Raw genomic sequence first — 16,859 nt, 5'->3', positions numbered from 1 at the left:
AGCACAGAACTTTACTTCCAAAATTGTGTAATTTTTTTTTCTTTTTTTTTTAGAGACAGAGTCTCATTTTGTCACCCTCAGTAGAGTGCTATGGCAGCACAGCTCACAGCAACCTCCAACTCCTGGGCTTAGCAGTTCTCTTGCCTCAGCCTCCTGAGTAGCTGAGACTACAGGTGCCCACCAAACGCCTGGCTATTTTTTTGTTGCAATTTGGCTGGGGTTGGGTTTGAACCCGCCGTCCTTGGTATATGGGGCTGGTGCCCTACTCACTGAGCCACAGGCACTGCCCCCAAATTGTGTAATTCTCATTTGTCCTGAGCCTGACTTTCTGCGTGTGGTCTGATTTCATATAGCTCAACATTTTGACTGTGGAGGGAAGGTAGAAAATGGTCAGTAGTGGACACAGATAGTATATCCACTCACTCCAGAAATATTACTTGTCTGATAATAAGCTTTGTGATGAACAGAAGAGCCACGGTGAAGGAGACACATGGTAAAAGAACACATAAGGGTGTGACAGGTGCTACAAAGATGCAAACATGGTGTGATGACTGAAGGGTAGACTTGACTTGGTCAGGGAGGTCCTGTCCAAGGAGACCTTATGCTACAGACCGGTAACATACCCCAGGAAAGAGAGCAGGGTGGAAAGGCTTGGGGCTCGGTCACGTTGTCGTCAGAAGTTACCTGGACTACTCTGGCTCTTGCTGTCAACATGTTTCACGTTCACTGCTCCCTAAATGTCAAGATCAATTCCCAGCAAGTAAGATACAATTTAAAGTTTGATTAATTATTTCTTAGATGTTACAAACACAGTATATCAGTGTCTTCTTTTTTCTTCGATGTCAAAGTCTAGTCTTACTGATGGTTAAGAAACTTGCCCAAGGTCACAAACCTAATACAAAGTAGAGTCAAATTTTAGCCTGAGGTTTGATTACAAATCACATCAGTCTTTCACTATACACTGGTTCCTTCTCCATCCTTGGCATTCACCTACCCAGTAAGGAATGCTTCCGTAGTGTTTGAACTTTCTGTGACAACTGGGTCCATGGTGTTGTCTGGACCATGCAGCAAGCTTCCACATCCCTTTCTATAGCACCTGCAGCAGTCACGGCATAGGACGGAGTGGGCTGGCAGGCCAACACCTTGCCCCGTCACTCTGTCGGAACCAAGTGTGTGACCTGGACTGAGATGCCTAACATGTGACAGTCCTTCCTTGTGCCTCTGTCCTGCAGGGGCTTTCCAAAGAAGGCCGGCAGGACTGCCAGAATAGCCTCTGATGAGGAGATCCAAGGCACAAAGGATGCTGTCATTCAAGACCTGGAACGGAAACTTCGCTTCAAAGAGGACCTTCTGAACAACGGCCAACCGGTATGGAGAGATTTGGGGCCCAGTTGTGCACTTCAGAGGGCCCTGTCTTCACTCACTGAAACTTAGGTTCTTAAGCTTGTACAAGAAAATATTCCATTCCTTCTGAGTGTCAACATCCTTATTAGTATGAGGGCTTGAATCTAGAGAAAAAGGAGGAAGTGAAGTGGGTCCCTTCTGTGGCTCTTCTCTGCTCCCTACCATTTGTGAAACCACCCTGGGGTAGAAGCAGAAAGGGAGAGAAAGGAGTAGGGGGCACTTACGAGGGCTGGAAAAACAGGGGACATGGAGAGAGCGGGAGGGCCAGGCTGTCTCTGTCCAGGAGCAGTGAATGGAGATAAAGTACTAGAAGATGACTCTGGGTTCTAAGGCATATATTGCTTCTACACAAAAAATATCTTTTCAAGTTGTTTTTTTTTTTAATTTGAGAATTTTAAGGGAGTACAAATATTGAGGTTAAATAAATTGTTTCTGTACTTTTTGAGTAAAGTTATAAGTGTGTCCATCACCGGGATGGTGTATACTGTATTCCCCCACAACTGATGAGCATTAATTTCCAATGAGCATTATTTCCTTATGTGCACACAAGTCTTGATTGCTTTGTTCTAATATGATGTGAGTATACCTTGATGTTTTTTTTTTCCATTCTTGTGATACTTCACTTAGAAGAATGGTCTCCAGCTCCATCCAGGTAATGCAAGACATGAGCTCACCATTCTTTATGGCTGAGTAGTGCTCCCAGATGTGTGTACACCACAGTGTGTGAATCCACTTGTGTATTGATGGGCACTGCAGTTGGTTCTGTATCTTTGCGATTGTGAATTTTGCTGTTATGAACATTCAAGTGCAGGTGTCTTTTTCATAAAACCTTTATTTTCCTTTGGGTAAATACCTACTTGTGTGAATGCTGCATTAAATGGTATATTTTAGTTCTTTGACTGCTTTTTGGGTCTTCTACATAAATTCTTTGTCTAGTCTTATGTCTGTAAGAGTTTTTCCACCCTTTCTAGAATTCTTACAGTTTTATGCCTTAGTTTTAACTGTTAGCCATTTTGAGTAAATTTTTGTGAGTAGATGATCCATCCACCATGGTGTGGATCCTGTTTCAGTCTTCTACATGTAGCTGTCCGGTTCTCCCTGCACCATCTGTTGAACAGGGATTCTTTTCCCCAGCATGGTATATTTTTGTCTGCTTTGTCAGATGGGAGTATCTGTTCTTCTGCCAGTTCCATGCTGTTTTGATTACTTTATCTTTACTAGAGAAACTATTGCTGAAGTTCAGTTTTGTTCTACTAGGTATTTTACTAGATTCAGTATCCTTAAGAGTAAATGATGCCCATTCTGTAGTCTCTTACAATCTTCTAGTGTCAGCATCAGAGCAATGTAACTCAGAAAAAAATTAATTCTAATAATTATATTTTAAAACAGAATTGTGGGGCACATAAGTTGATAGGGTTAAATATATATATTACATATATATGATGTTTTCTCTATTGGACTTGACTGTTTCTCAGTTTTTTTTGTTTTTGTTGATCCTTTTTCTACCACATCAGAGTATTTTAAGGGGATAGGAAAAGCAAATCTAGCAAATAGGATCCCACATAAGGAGAAGACCCTTTGTAGCTTTATTATGGAATTATCACCAGAAAAATTTGCCTGACTTGTAAGTAGAAGAAAAGGGCCTCTTTGTATAAAATCTCCTCTCAAACACCTTTTTCAGAGTAGAAACCTCTCTGTGTTGATGGTGCTTTCTGGGAACTCAAGCACTAACAAATAAAAAAGTGTGTGAGCAGGCCACTTTTGATTGGAAAGGTAGAGAATAGAGGAGAGTAGTGAATGCTGATTTTCATTATTAAGACCTCTTAATCTGACCAAGGAAAATTAAAATTCTAATGAGTTTTGAGTTACTCATTTTACCAAATGTAGAAAATTTTCACAAAGGGAAAACATTTTCTCCCTGAAATAAGCGATTGCATATGTAAACGTACACACTCTGGAAGATTTCCCAGGCTTTGTCAACCAAAGCCTATAAAAGATTAAAATGAATGCTTATGGGAACTTTTTTAAGCCAGGTACAGGCATCCCTCCAGCTTTTTTGGTTTTGGTTGTTTATTTAAATATTCCTCAGGGAATAAGATTCTCTTGGTGAAGGTAGACTTTTATAAACTATTGTTCAATCATATTGTGTGTATATGTATTTACATTTATCTGTTATACTTTATTAATCTCTTTTATATATAAATATGTAATATTTGTATTTATCTGCTTATCCATGAATAACATTCATAGTAAGTTCCATAGATTCCACATTAGAAAGGACAATAAAAACAAGGTTTCCCTCTTTAGAATCTGGGATTCTCAAATAGCTTTTCCCTAATGTCACATATTACTCTTATTTTTGGCTTCTCTAGACAAGGGCTGTACATCCACATGGCATAGAGATGCAGAAACAAAACTGTCTTAGTAAGAAATGTAGCATTAAAAAAAAATTGTGAAGTACCTTTGTCTCCTAATGGTAGCAGGTGAAATAATAGATATAAAATTGACATTTCTGCTTAGAAGTGTGGAAATGCTTCTTAAGAGAATAGGTATTTAAAATGCTCTTAGAATGTTGAATTTAGTGATTCCTTTTTAAGAGATGGAAGAAAGTAATTTAAGTCCACAGCATGCTGTACTATGGCAGGCCATACACCAGACACCTGCCTTTTCCTCCTTCCCCTGCTCTTTTTTTTTTAAATTGTGTTAAGACATTTATAGTCTATACTTAGTAGATTTAACATGTATCCTTGTAAAATGCACCATAGTTGTGGTCCCACCAATTATCCTCCCTCCACCCATCCTCCTCCCCTTCACTCCCCTCCCCCTCCTCTTTCCCCTTCATCTTGGGCTGTAGTTGGGTTATAGCTTTCATATGGAAGTGTGGGTGCTCATAAATTGGTTTCATGGTAGGGCTGAGTACATTGGATACTTTTTCTTCCATTCTTGAGATACTTTGCTAAGAAAGATCTATCCATGTAAACATAAAAGAGATAAAGTCTCCATCTTTTTTTAAGGCTGCATAATAGAAATAATGGCCTTTTTTTTTTTTTTTAATGAAGTAATTTGAACTTCAAGACTGTCATTTGGCACTTGATGTATTTCACTTCCCAGTTTCAACTGGGATTGGAACCAGCAATTACTGGAAATTGTAAATTTACCTAGCATATTTTCCTGTTAGACAGTTTCCAGTAGAATTTGCATCTATATTCAGAAATGTGGGCATTTATCTGAAGTAACTTCTGTGCCCTTTTTAGGTTCTGCCCTATGAATTACTCTTGCTAATAAGACACTTTTTAATAAAATGCCTCAGATGGGATGGTCTCTGAAAGTTCCTCCCAGATCCTTAATTCTAAGTTACTTGGGGACCAACACTCAATCGTGGATATCACCAACAGACCAAGAAAGATGTCAGTATTTCTTACATATAAGAATGGCCTAGCAAAAACAATTGGGGCTGATTCCAAAGTGCCGGAATCAGCACACCGCTTTGTGTGCTGGACAGGCAGTCTGCTTCCAAGCAGAGTCGTGCATGTGGCGTCAGCCTGGGCAGGTTTCTTTCTTACTCCTATGGCTAACGCAGCCATGTGCCATCGTTCTTTAGGGATCCTTACATTTACCTCATTCATCCCTGTCACACAGCAGCCTAGGAAATGCCTGGAGCAGTGAAGACCTCAAAGTACAGAGGACATCACTGAGAGGTGGGCTAAAACCGCCCTCAGCTAACACAAACTGAACATGTCCTATGGGCCAGACATGTTAAGCAAGTGACAGAAATGGTTTCCATCAGTGATATGTTCTTTTTACCTTCTGCATCTTCTCTTCTAGAGTATCTTTCTGCTCTTCCTGTCATTCAGCCCTGGGGCTATTCCAAAGCCGTTAGATGGCTATAAAATAACATTTCCTTTAAATGGTTATTTTACTGTTTGCACATCTTTGATTTCCTCTGTGATTTTCACGAAGGATAAGTGTATGACACATATTCTCTATGTGGCTTCTGCCTGGTTGCTTATTGCTCACTTTAAATTGGTGCTGTATCAATTGGTGGCTGAGATGGGGATGGGGCAGCTCCTTTCCCACACTGTTTCTGACAACGGGGAGCATAGGTAGCCTCAGAAAACACCAAAACATACTCTGTTTTTATTCTCTTTCATAAGGTATATGTATTTGTGATTTTTTTTCCTCTAATTTTGTATTTTGGTGACTTATTTTGTCTAGAGGTTAACATATGAAGAAAGAATGGCTCGGCGACTATTGGGTGCTGACAGCGCAACCGTCTTCAACATCCGGGAGCCAGAAGAGGAGCCAGCTAATCAGGTGCCATATTGCTCTGGGCTGCTTCGAGGAGTAACAATGGTTTTGTCTCCTTTCCCCATACTTTTCATGGACATGATTCTTAGGATCACTTCTCTGGAAAGTGTAAAGGAAGTCACAGAAAATTATATTAATATTAATCAACCTTATAACTGATATTTAAGGAGCACAAAGTCTCCTTAATGATGTTAAGTCATTGATAGAATCATTTCCGTCAGTGATAACTGTTCTTTTTATCTTCTTATTTATCAGTTTATTCTACTTTAGAGTATTTCTGTTTTTTCCTGTCCCATGCTTTGATGCAAAATAGTTTTGTGTGGAGAAACACATTTTCAATGACTTCACTTGAAAGAGTTAGTGTATATTCCCATTACAGGTGACCTTTGAACAGCATGGGGTGAGCAGCACCAACCCCCTGCACCATTTGAAATCTACATGTAACTGTTGACTTCCCCAAAAGTTAACTACTAATAGCCTAATGTTAACCAAGGCCTTACCAGTAACAAACAGCTGATTAACATGTATTTTGTATGTTATATACCTTATGTATTATAATAAAGTGCTTGTCGTAAGGAATAAAAAACATATTTACTATTCATTAAATGGAAATGGCTCATTATTAAAGGTCTTTATCCTCCTCAGCTTCATATTGAGCAGGTGGAGGAGGAACAGGAGGGATTGATTGATCTTGCTGCTGTAGGCGTGGCCAAAATCCACTTAGAAGTGGACCCTCATGGTTCAGACCCATTTTCTTCAAGGGTCAACTGTGTATTTTTAATACCTAGTTAAAGTAACGTATCTCTGTACAGAAAAGACTATCTTTACCTTCTTCCATATGTACAGATGCTCCTTGACTTAGGATGAGGTTGTGTCCTGATAAAACCCATCTTAACTTAAAAGTTCTGTAAGTTGGGCGGCGCCTGTGGCTCAGTTGGAAAGGCGCCGGCCCCATATGCCGAGGGTGGCGGGTTCAAACCCAGCCCCGGCCAAACTGCAGCAAAAAAATAGCCGGGCGTTGTGGCGGGCGCCTGTAGTCCCAGCTACTCGGGAGGCTGAGGCAGGAGAATCGCCTAAGCCCAGGAGTTGGAGGTTGCTGTGAGCTTTGTGACGCCACAGCACTCTACCAAGGGCTATAAAGTGAGACTCTGTCTCTACAAAAAAAAAAAAAAAAAGTTCTGTAAGTTGAAAGTGAATTTAACACGCCTGTCCTACTGGCCTTCTCAGCCTAGCCTGCCTTAAATGTGCTCAGAACACTGACATTAGCCTGCAGTTGGACAAAATCATCTAACATAAAGCCTATTTATAATAACATGCTGATTGTCACGGAATTTATACTACCTTATTGAAGGTGAAAGACAGAATGGTCGTGGGCTGATGTGTCACACCACTGTAAAGTCAGACAGTATCTGTAGTCATAAATCACTGATCGGCAAAAGATCTAAAATGTTCTTTGTTCCCCAGCTACCACTAAAAAAGTCACTTCATGCATTTGATATAAGCTGCTTTTATTTGGAGTGTCCAGATGCAGTATCAAAGCTAAAAGAAAGTTTTAAAAGAAGTTTAAAGGATCAAGTAACCTCTTTCTCATGTCTGTTGTCATCCTTCAAACTCTGAAAGTTTTTCTGTCTGTGCTAAATGTTGCTACTACAAAAGTTTCACTTAAAGAAAACTAGAAATCTTGCTGGATTCTTATTTCTATTATTGGTCTTCACTACTTTTTTTCTACTATTACAGGAAATTGGGTCTCCTCATGCTTCTGTAGGGAAACCTCTGGATGGTCAAAAGGTCATGCCTTTTTGTCACTGTGTCTGTTCTCCCCATCTGTCTTTACTGCCATAATTAATTATAAATGCTATGACTAGTATCTGCTTTTGTTATCAGATGAACAAAATTGCAATATGATTTTTCTTGATATTTATTTACAAACTTGAATTTAATGTGTCATTAATATATAGTGTGCACTTTAAAGCATGAGACAATTTTCATTTGTTATATCTTTCTGAGAGAAAAGTAGTAGTGATTAATTTGATAGTAATTAGACAAAACAACTCTGAGTGTTATTTTTTGTAGTTTTACCATGGTATTTCTTCCTTCAAACACAAACTTTTTTTCAGAGTTCAGTAACTTTTAAATATAGTTGAACCAACTTGTCTTTATTCTACTTTGTAGGAAAAAAAAAACATACCCTGTAGGATTAACTTTAATCACACATAAGATGCTGATACACTCTTTAACCAAAATTTTGCGTGGATTGTCCGCTGTACTTTTCCTTCTAAACCTAGTGGGTTCCCTGAGTTAAGGAGGCCCCGAGAGGCACAGGGATGTTAGATGTTTTTTTTCTTAAAATTCTGTGTACTATGCAGCTGTTTGCCACATGTGTACTGTTAGCTGTTGGGAGAGATGCCCCACCCTGCATCAGCTTTCATCCTACGGAGAGATATCACTGCTCCCCTTGTGTAACACTTTATTTTTATGAAGAGTTTAGGAAAACACAGCATTTGTGTTTGCCTTTTTCTGTCCTTGTCCCTCTTTCTCCTGCCCCAAGAGAGGAGGAAAAAAAACACTGATCTTTTGGAGTTTTTCCCTTCTTTTCTTTTTCTTGGATGATAGGTCTGGAAGACAGCTACTCACTTCCAGATGTTTTAATTTCAAATGGAATTGAACTGGGTGCAGAGTATGTTTCTGAGCTCCATGTTAGTAATATCTCTGTCTCCATGGTGCCTTACAGGGAGGGTGAGGCACACAGAACCCACCAGGCAGGGTGGGAGCAGGGGACATGCTATGGTAGGAAGTGTCACTCACGCTCTCTGTCCCTCTAGGAGTACAAAGTCTCCAGCTGTGAGCAGAGGCTCATCAGTGAGATTGAGTACCGGCTGGAGAGGTCTCCTGTGCAAGAGTCAGGCGAGGAAGCACCCTTCGTGGATGTTCCTGTGGACAAGAGGGTGGCCCCGATCTTTGAGATGAAGCTGAAACATTACAAGATCTTTGAGGGGATGCCAGTGACTTTCACCTGTAGAGTATCTGGGAATCCAACGCCAAATGTGAGCTGACAATAAAATAGTTGGCTTTTTAAGAGTTGTTTTCTGAGGAAGAAGTTAGCTTCCAAAAGACAGCATGTGTGGTGGGAGGGAGAGACACAGACCACCTCTCTTGGGTACCTGAAGGTCAGGGCCACCTTCAGGAGCCATCAGAAACCAGGGAGTGTGGGGAGTGGAGAACAAAAGGGAGCCCTGTATTATTTACTCCTCACTGTCACTCCCTAATTGCAAATGACCTCACTGAGTTCTGTGTGGTTAATTAACTTTGCCATGGTACAAGAGCTGATGAGTGGCCAGGCTTGGGTGTGTACTCTGTGCTCTGTACACACCAAGAAGTGACCGCTGGTTGTATGTAGTAAACTTTAAACCTACTGTACAAAACCAAGGCTTCCTGTGTGTACTGAGGAAGGAGGTGATCACAGCTGCTGCTAGGAAGGTGGTGGCAGCACCAGCCACAGGAGTGTGTGCATGTGCTGGGCACAGGGTGCCCGCTCCTTAAAGGAAGGACTAGAGTTAACTTCACTAGCCCAGCAAAGCAATAAACTTCCCTAGAACTTGAGTGAAAAGGATAAAAAGAGCAAGAAATTGAAACCCTCAAATTACACTATGACATATGGAACTGAAAGTGCAGAAATTAATATGAAAGGATGATTACAACCCTTAGAAGCAAGCACTATCCTATACATGGGTGCAGCTCCAGGTGTTTCCCACTCCCCCAGAGTAGAAAGGAGGAAATTGTGCTAAACATTAGTCCCAATAAAGACTGACAGACCAGGTGAGGAGAGTCAACAGAGCCAGGAGCAGGGAAACAGAGGGCAAGCACTGCACCATATTGGACGCACTAAAGAGGCTCTAAAATAACTACTTAAAGTAATTGAAACTATTTAAAAAGGGGTAGAACTATAACGAGAGAACAGGACAGTCCCCCTCCTCCCCCAGAATGCAGATTTTTAAAACAAGCATGTAGAAATGAAAAGTACACTCCCTGAGGATTTGAACTGAAGTGAGAACCAAATGGAAGAAAGGACAGTGAGATAGGGTCACTGGGTGCTCATAAGGACCGCTTTCCTTTAGGTCCAGGTGTTAATTTTGTTTTCATAATAAAGTAAGTTGTACCATCGTATTCTTTCCTTAAAACTGAATTCCAGCCCCACAGTCACAAACAAATAGCCTTATATTTCCAAACCTTTATCCATTTCCTAATAAAATGGGACTTCTGCAAAAACTTATTGTTAAAAAGCCTCTTTACCATATCCAAAATTTGGATAATAGCTATGTATTCCAAATATGATATCAAATATATGTATTAAAAATAAATTTGTTATTTGTTCTTCTGAAAGGCATTAAATTATTTCTGTATATTATACTATAGTAGATCCCTTCACTTTTTAGAGAACAAATTTAGTATCACTGTACAGATTTATAACTCATCTGAAGTATGCTTTTTTAGCTCAGTTACCATATATATCAGTTTTGACTTTCTTAAGTGCTAGTAAAAAAAAAAAAGGCAGACCCGCCCCCCCCCAAAAAAAAACCACCCAATTCTTTGAGGAAAGAAATGGATTAAGTAATTTTTTTCCTTAATGCTTTCTTGAAGGTCAGGGTCTTTATCTATGAAAAAGTAGTAAGTAGTTATTTGTAACCTGTGTGAAGCAGCTAGACTGAAAATAGTCCATTCTTGCTAGTCATTAGAATAATAGATACTAATGTAATTGTTAGGGCTGCTTTTAGTTTCTGTTACTCAAAATTACTAGATGATAGAATTCAAGAACTTGTTACCTGGTGTACTGATAATCATTTAAAGACTTTCTCATGAAAAAATAAATTTGCAACTTATGAATGAAATTCAACAAGAAATTATATCTTGAACTACTAATTATAAAGTATGATGCTTTATATAATTCAGTTTTTAGAACTGAAAGTTAATGGTCCAGTTGATTAATGTTTGGGCTCTAGTATTAATAAAGAAAATTTTCTATAAATTTGGAGCTGTCTGAAAAATAGGAGTTGGAAGCTAAATCAGACCCTGATAATTCATGCATTTATTTATTGCTGTATCTTTCTAGCCTCCTTGCATCTTAAGAATGTAGTTTTAAAAAAAATTTTTCAAATATTGTCATACTTTGACAGGAAAGCAATTCTGAATGCCAATTTGTGTCTCAGTTTGCACAGTGATTAACATTAAGAATAATTTTATTTTAAAAGTAAAGGGTCCAAAGCAGGTTTCTTTTGTTAGGAATCAGCAATGCTTCTGGTTGCAAGGAGTAAAAATAACAACAAAGAACCTGCTTGTGGCTAAAAAAAAAAAAAAGGAGGAGAAGGGTTTATTTTCCCATCTAACAGTAAGTCTGGAGCAAAGTTGATGTAGACATCTAGCTCAATATCTCAGTCATACTGGGGCTGCTGGCACTGAAATTCATAATAGTAAGCCCATCTTTCCACTGTGTAGTTCATAATCTAAACCCAGAATAATAACTGAATCATTACATATCTGTGGACCAATGGTTTTGTTTAAAATGAGGGAAGGAAAGAGGATCTATAGAAGTAGTTAAACCACTTTAAAATTCGTATTTAATCAAAATTTACTTTTACCTTATTTTTCACATGTAATTTTTTATCAACTTAAGTTATATATGTGAAAAATATTGTACTTTTCAATACTACTGTGCTTCTGTTGCCACAATGAGGGCAGCTGTCAAGCTTTAGGCCTTTGGTCATATGCGCTGCTCTCTCAGAATCCCAGCCTCAGTCACCCACCTTCCCTGCGGCATCTATTTGTCAGACAGTTCAGCAGAATGATTAGACTTTGGGATCTGTGATTGTCTTGGAAACAACCTTATTACCTTTAAATTGTAAGTAATACATTTTAATTGCCAATACATTTGAAAAAAGAAAAATGCCTACAATCCCTCCAGACAGAAACAACCCCTACGTAACTGTCCAAATTCAATATATATCCCATTATGTAAATAATGTATGGAAACCATGCCATGTTTTTAAAAACAAAAGGAGGTGTTGTATACCAGGTATTTTTTTTAAAGTAAAATAGAATTGAATTTGTTTGCTACCTGCTTTTTTTCACTCAAAATTTAATTTCCTATATAGGTATTTGGTTCAACATGAAAACTCAGGTCAGGTCTTCAGACACCATGTTATTTCCAGTCCTCCAAACAGAATGCAACTATACACATTCCTCATCCGTCCTGATTGGTCCTGTTTCCTCTCTCAGGTTTATTGGTTTAAAGATGGGAAGCAGGTATCTCCCAAGAGCAGTCACTATGCCATTCAGAGAGACCCAGACGGGACCTGCTCCCTCCACACCATGGCCTCTACCCTGGACGATGATGGGAATTACACCATCATGGCTGCAAACCCTCAGGTGAGGAAGGATGGCGCAGGCCTATATCTAGTGCCTATGGGCGTTTGATTGGACAGAGAAGCTGTTTAATTAGGTGAAGTTATGCTCCTTTGACTCATGAAACTATTTTTCCAAATTCTGCATCCATCTTGGTTTCAGAGGACAGAAAAATTCCTCATTTCCTGAGTGACTTACCCTATCATGTGTTGTTCTACCAAGTGATTCGGTGTAGACAAGTATTCCTTTCACAAATGTTAGGGCCCAACAAGCAATAGATGGCAATAATGGAGTGGACACAGCCCTATAGTAGAAAATAAGAGCTAAACAAATACACAAGTAATGAAATATCAGGTAGGGTTATATGGAGAAAATAAAGTAGAAGGAAAACAAAGTAAAATATTTTTAAAATACACACTTGTTAATGGGATAAGCACTGTATAAGAGCACAGTCACATAATTTTGATAGTACCTATGTATAGAATTCAGGATGTGTTTTCTCCTCAATTTGCCCCTAGATTTAGGGTCAGCAAATCAGTTGCCTTTTAGAATCAGGTTCCTGGATAACAAGTTCCCAGGTGAATCCTGAAAATTCTTTTTTACCAAGTATTTTATACATTCTAGACACTAGAATATACGTAGTACCCAAATTGAGTAAGAAATGACTTTGTACCTTGGGAGAAACCAAATGTGTGACAGGAAAAGAAGGGCAGGAAATCAAACAGAAAGACAAAAGCCCAGGACTTGAACCACACTGAGCAGCCTCAGGCCAGGTGGCTTGGCAGGGCACAGATTCTAGCTCGACCACTCACCCACCACTCCAGCAAGCCACATGCCATCTCACTGTGCCTGCTCTGACCCCCTAAGATCTTCCTCTCAAATGGTAAGTTCCAAGTTTTCCTTCTTTTAAATTCCTTTCAAATTAATTTGAATTCTTAATTTCAATCAATCAATTTCAATCTCTCAATATTATCAATCAATGGAGCACACCCCCACACACTCAATTAACAACTACTATCTCTCTATCTTACTGAGGGGAGCAAGGAAGAGCCTCCACGCTCAATGAACATCTAACAACTGTTTTTACCCTCTCAATTAACAATGATGAACAACCATCACTCAACCACCATCATTAATAGTTTTTTAATCAGTGACAAAAGTACCCTCCCTTCTCCCCCAAACCCCAACTCTTCCCCCCCACACACAACTTCAACAAGTGTGTAAGAAGCACTCAGTATACTGGTACGCGTGTGCTTTCAGTCAGTTGCCAGCACCTTAACATGTGTAAGAAGCACTCCGTGTACCTGATACGTGTGTGTTTTTCAGTCAGTTGCCAGCACCTTAACATGTGTAAGAAGTACTCCGTGTACCTGGTACATGTGTGCTTTCGGTCAGTTGCCAGCACTTTAACATGTGTAAGAAGCACTCCATGTACCTGGTACGCGTGTGCTTTCGGTCAGTTGCCAGCACCTTAACACGTGTAAGAAGCACTCCGTGTACCGGTACGCGTGCGCTTTCAGTTGCCAGACCTTAACATGTGTAAGAAGCACTCCGTGTACATGGTACGCGTGTGCTTTTCAGTCAGTTGCCAGCACTTTAACATGTGTAAGAAGCACTCCGTGTACCTGGTACGCATGTGCTTTCAGTCAGTTGCCAGCACTTTAACGTGTAAGAAGCACTCCGTGTACCGGTACGTGTGTGCTTTCAGTTGCCAGACCTTAACATGTGTAAGAAGCACTCCGTGTACATGGTACGCGTGTGCTTTTCAGTCAGTTGCCAGCACTTTAACGTGTAAGAAGCACTCCGTGTACCTGGTACGCATGTGCTTTCAGTCAGTTGCCAGCACTTTAACATGTGTAAGAAGCACTCCGTGTACCTGGTACGTGTGTGCTTTCAGTCAGTTGCCAGCACTTTAACTCAGAGACACAACTTACCCTGCCTTAGAGCAGAATGTGCCAGCAGGTGTGGAGGGTCAGCTCTGTGTCCAGGCCCTTAAATATTTTAGGTATTTAACTGTTTCTGGTTTGTAAGTCTCAGATTTGTTCATTTTATGTGAATGTGATGTCATTCAGGCCATCCCAGGCGTGGTTCTCACACGATGCTCATATTCTCCTGCTGACATCTCCTCCTTCATGTGTGGTTTGGGTAAGGGATGCCACTAACTTTCAGTAAGGTCATCACTAAAATGCCTGACAAGAAACACGTAGCTCTGATTCAGAATTGGCCACAACCAGTAGGCACAGATTATGATTAATTCAAAGAGGGTTGTCATGTTAAATACTGTCCTAGATAAAACAGTGAAGTTTATTTAACAGTTGAGAGAAAGAGCCTCTCATCCAAATTCTTTGCATTAGAGTTTTACTGAGGAACTTAACTCAGGGAAGATGCTTTTCTGAAAGGGGTGCTGCCACTGCTAACACACCACACTGATGTCTTGTGCGATGATGTCTTATGGGGAGCAGGACAGTAGACATGAGTATGCTTAATGGTTACCAGCTTTGCACAACAAGTCACCCCTTCCTGGTGTCTCTGGCAGGGCCGCACCAGCTGCACTGGACGGCTGATGGTCCAGGCTGTCAACCAGAGAGGCCGCAGTCCCCGCGCCCCCTCAGGCCACCCTCACGCCAGAAGGTATTTCAGATGTTCTTTCCCATAGGTGTCACTATTATTTTGTTTATTCTTGTTTTTTTTTGTTTATCACTATCAAGTCAATAGTATTAGAATCACAGTGTGGCCACAGAAGTGGAAGATGAAACATGAGTACAGACTTACCATGTGTGGGTCCTTTGCTATTCAGAAAGGAGAGGGAACAAACATTTGTTGAGATGCACTAGGCGTGCTCAGATACACCACTATTAATTTGTCAAATAGAGCACATTTTATGTGTGAAGACACACTCAGTACCTTTAAATGGTATATTAACATTAAATATGAGTACATGATTAAAGAAGTTTGATTTTGAATATTTGCGTATCAACAGCTATGTGAGTTGACCATGATAACTATTTACCACTAAATTTCTTAAAATCAGCTATTTTGTTAATGTAAAGCTCTTAGTTCAAGACCATCAGACCACAAATTTTGCAGATTTTTAAAATCTGTCATTTTTATTTTTATTTTTATTTTTTTTGAGATGGAGTCTCAAGCTGTCTCCCTGGGTAGAGTGCCATAGCATCACAGCTCACAGCAACCTCAAACTCTTGGGCTTAAGCGATCCTCATGCCTCAGCCTCTCAAGTAGCTTGGATTACAGAGTTTGCCACAACACTCGGCTATTTTTTTTTTTTTTTTTGGTTATAGTTGTCATTGTTGTTTGGTGGGGCCTGGGCTGGATTCGAACCCGCCAGCTCCGGTATACGGGCTAAGGCACCAAGCCAAAATCTGTCATATTTTAAATGCTTAAACTAATAACAGCAGGCTTCTCAGTCTTAGTAGCCCTGAATCTGTTCAGGGATGCAGACAGAAAAATGGGAGGCAGAGACAGAAAAGAGATACTACTTCTTAATAACATATTTGCATTTTAAAAAATAAGGGTAAGTCAACTAGCCTGTCAGCTTGGGGTCCTAGATATTTATTTACCGAGTATCCCCAAATAGGCCTGCTGTAAATTGAACACAGGCTCACAGAGGCCAGCAGAGAAACTGACTAAGCATCACACAGGGCGGGGCGGAGGGGAGTGCGTCTACACCTTCTTAGGTGACTTGATCCAGAGACCTTCACCAACATTGATAAGACAACTGGCACCTGAGCACGTGCAGATTTAATTTTAGCCATGTGGTGGCAGTGTCTTCATATGACCCAAGCATCTGTCAATGACTTGTCAATAATTACTCTCAGCATACTTAGCAAAAGGGCCACTGTCTTGTGATTGTCCTTACTGCCTTTCTTGTGGTCTTCAATATGTTTAAGCTTTTCCATATGAAATGGGTCCTCTAGAAAGCATTTTTCTCATAAATTATATCTATACTTAGAGAAGAATAGACCATTTAATAGCCTGGTATGCTAATATTTCATTTGTTCCACTCTTGCTTTTTCTAGTGAATGTTTTTAAACTTATTTTCTAGTGGTTACTGATAGAATTTGTATGCAGTATATTGCTCTTCTCTACAGTGTTCACTGCACTCACTTTAAATTGTGTTCCTCTTAAAAAAGGGAGAGAGATGCAGAAAATCTGGAAGATCTATAAAATCTTAATTTTTTAAAGTAAAGAATAATGCCTTTCAGCATATAGATAACTAAAGAAAAAGAAAACTTGCCTAACATTGTTTTCCTGGTTAATATCAAAGAATTTTGATTAAAAATATATTAAAATTTTTATAGAATAATAAGAACTTTTAATTTTCTACAAATTTCAGAATCACAGTAGAAAATTATAGTAATTTCAGTTGAAAATGATTTGGTAATCAGCAACAACTATTGCTGCTTTTCATAAACCTTTAAAAAATACTAAGAAAAAATGTGTTAATATATAATACCCCATTTCTTCTCCATTTTCATTTCCCCATCTATGACTTACGTAATTAGCAGAATATTAAATTTATGGTAAATTTTGAAATTAAAGAAGATTTTTGTTTTTCTGACTTTTTTTTTTTTTTTTTTTTTTGGAGACAGAGACTCAGTATGTCACCCTCAGTAGAGTGCCATGGCATCACATAGAGTGCTGTGGCATCACAGCTCACAGCAACCTCAAACTCTTGGGCTTAAGCGATTCTCTTGCCTCAGCCTCCCAAGTAGCTGGGACTACAGGTGCCC

General features: G+C 39.6%; 1 protein-coding gene across 12 annotated transcripts in view; it reads left to right on the top strand.

Moving 5' to 3' along the window:
• The window catches only part of PALLD (palladin, cytoskeletal associated protein), a 283,256-nt gene that overhangs the window by 257,605 nt on the left and 8,792 nt on the right, over positions 1 to 16,859 (top strand). For 9 of the 12 annotated variants that reach the window (XM_053585997.1, XM_053585961.1, XM_053586013.1 and 6 more), the window contains 6 exons: positions 1,233 to 1,368; positions 5,620 to 5,718; positions 7,450 to 7,500; positions 8,535 to 8,756; positions 11,983 to 12,132; positions 14,645 to 14,739. In XM_053585997.1, coding sequence (XP_053441972.1) covers positions 1,233 to 1,368; positions 5,620 to 5,718; positions 7,450 to 7,500; positions 8,535 to 8,756; positions 11,983 to 12,132; positions 14,645 to 14,739 — 753 coding nt within the window. The remainder of the gene's footprint in view (positions 1 to 1,232; positions 1,369 to 5,619; positions 5,719 to 7,449; positions 7,501 to 8,534; positions 8,757 to 11,982; positions 12,133 to 14,644; positions 14,740 to 16,859) is intronic. The other 3 variants (XM_053586003.1, XM_053585972.1, XM_053585990.1) reach the window with 1 other exon arrangement.

Source organism: Nycticebus coucang, chromosome 1 (assembly GCF_027406575.1).
Source record: "Nycticebus coucang isolate mNycCou1 chromosome 1, mNycCou1.pri, whole genome shotgun sequence".
Classification (NCBI taxonomy): domain Eukaryota; kingdom Metazoa; phylum Chordata; class Mammalia; order Primates; family Lorisidae; genus Nycticebus; species Nycticebus coucang.
This window is presented reverse-complemented; position numbering and strand designations above follow the sequence as displayed.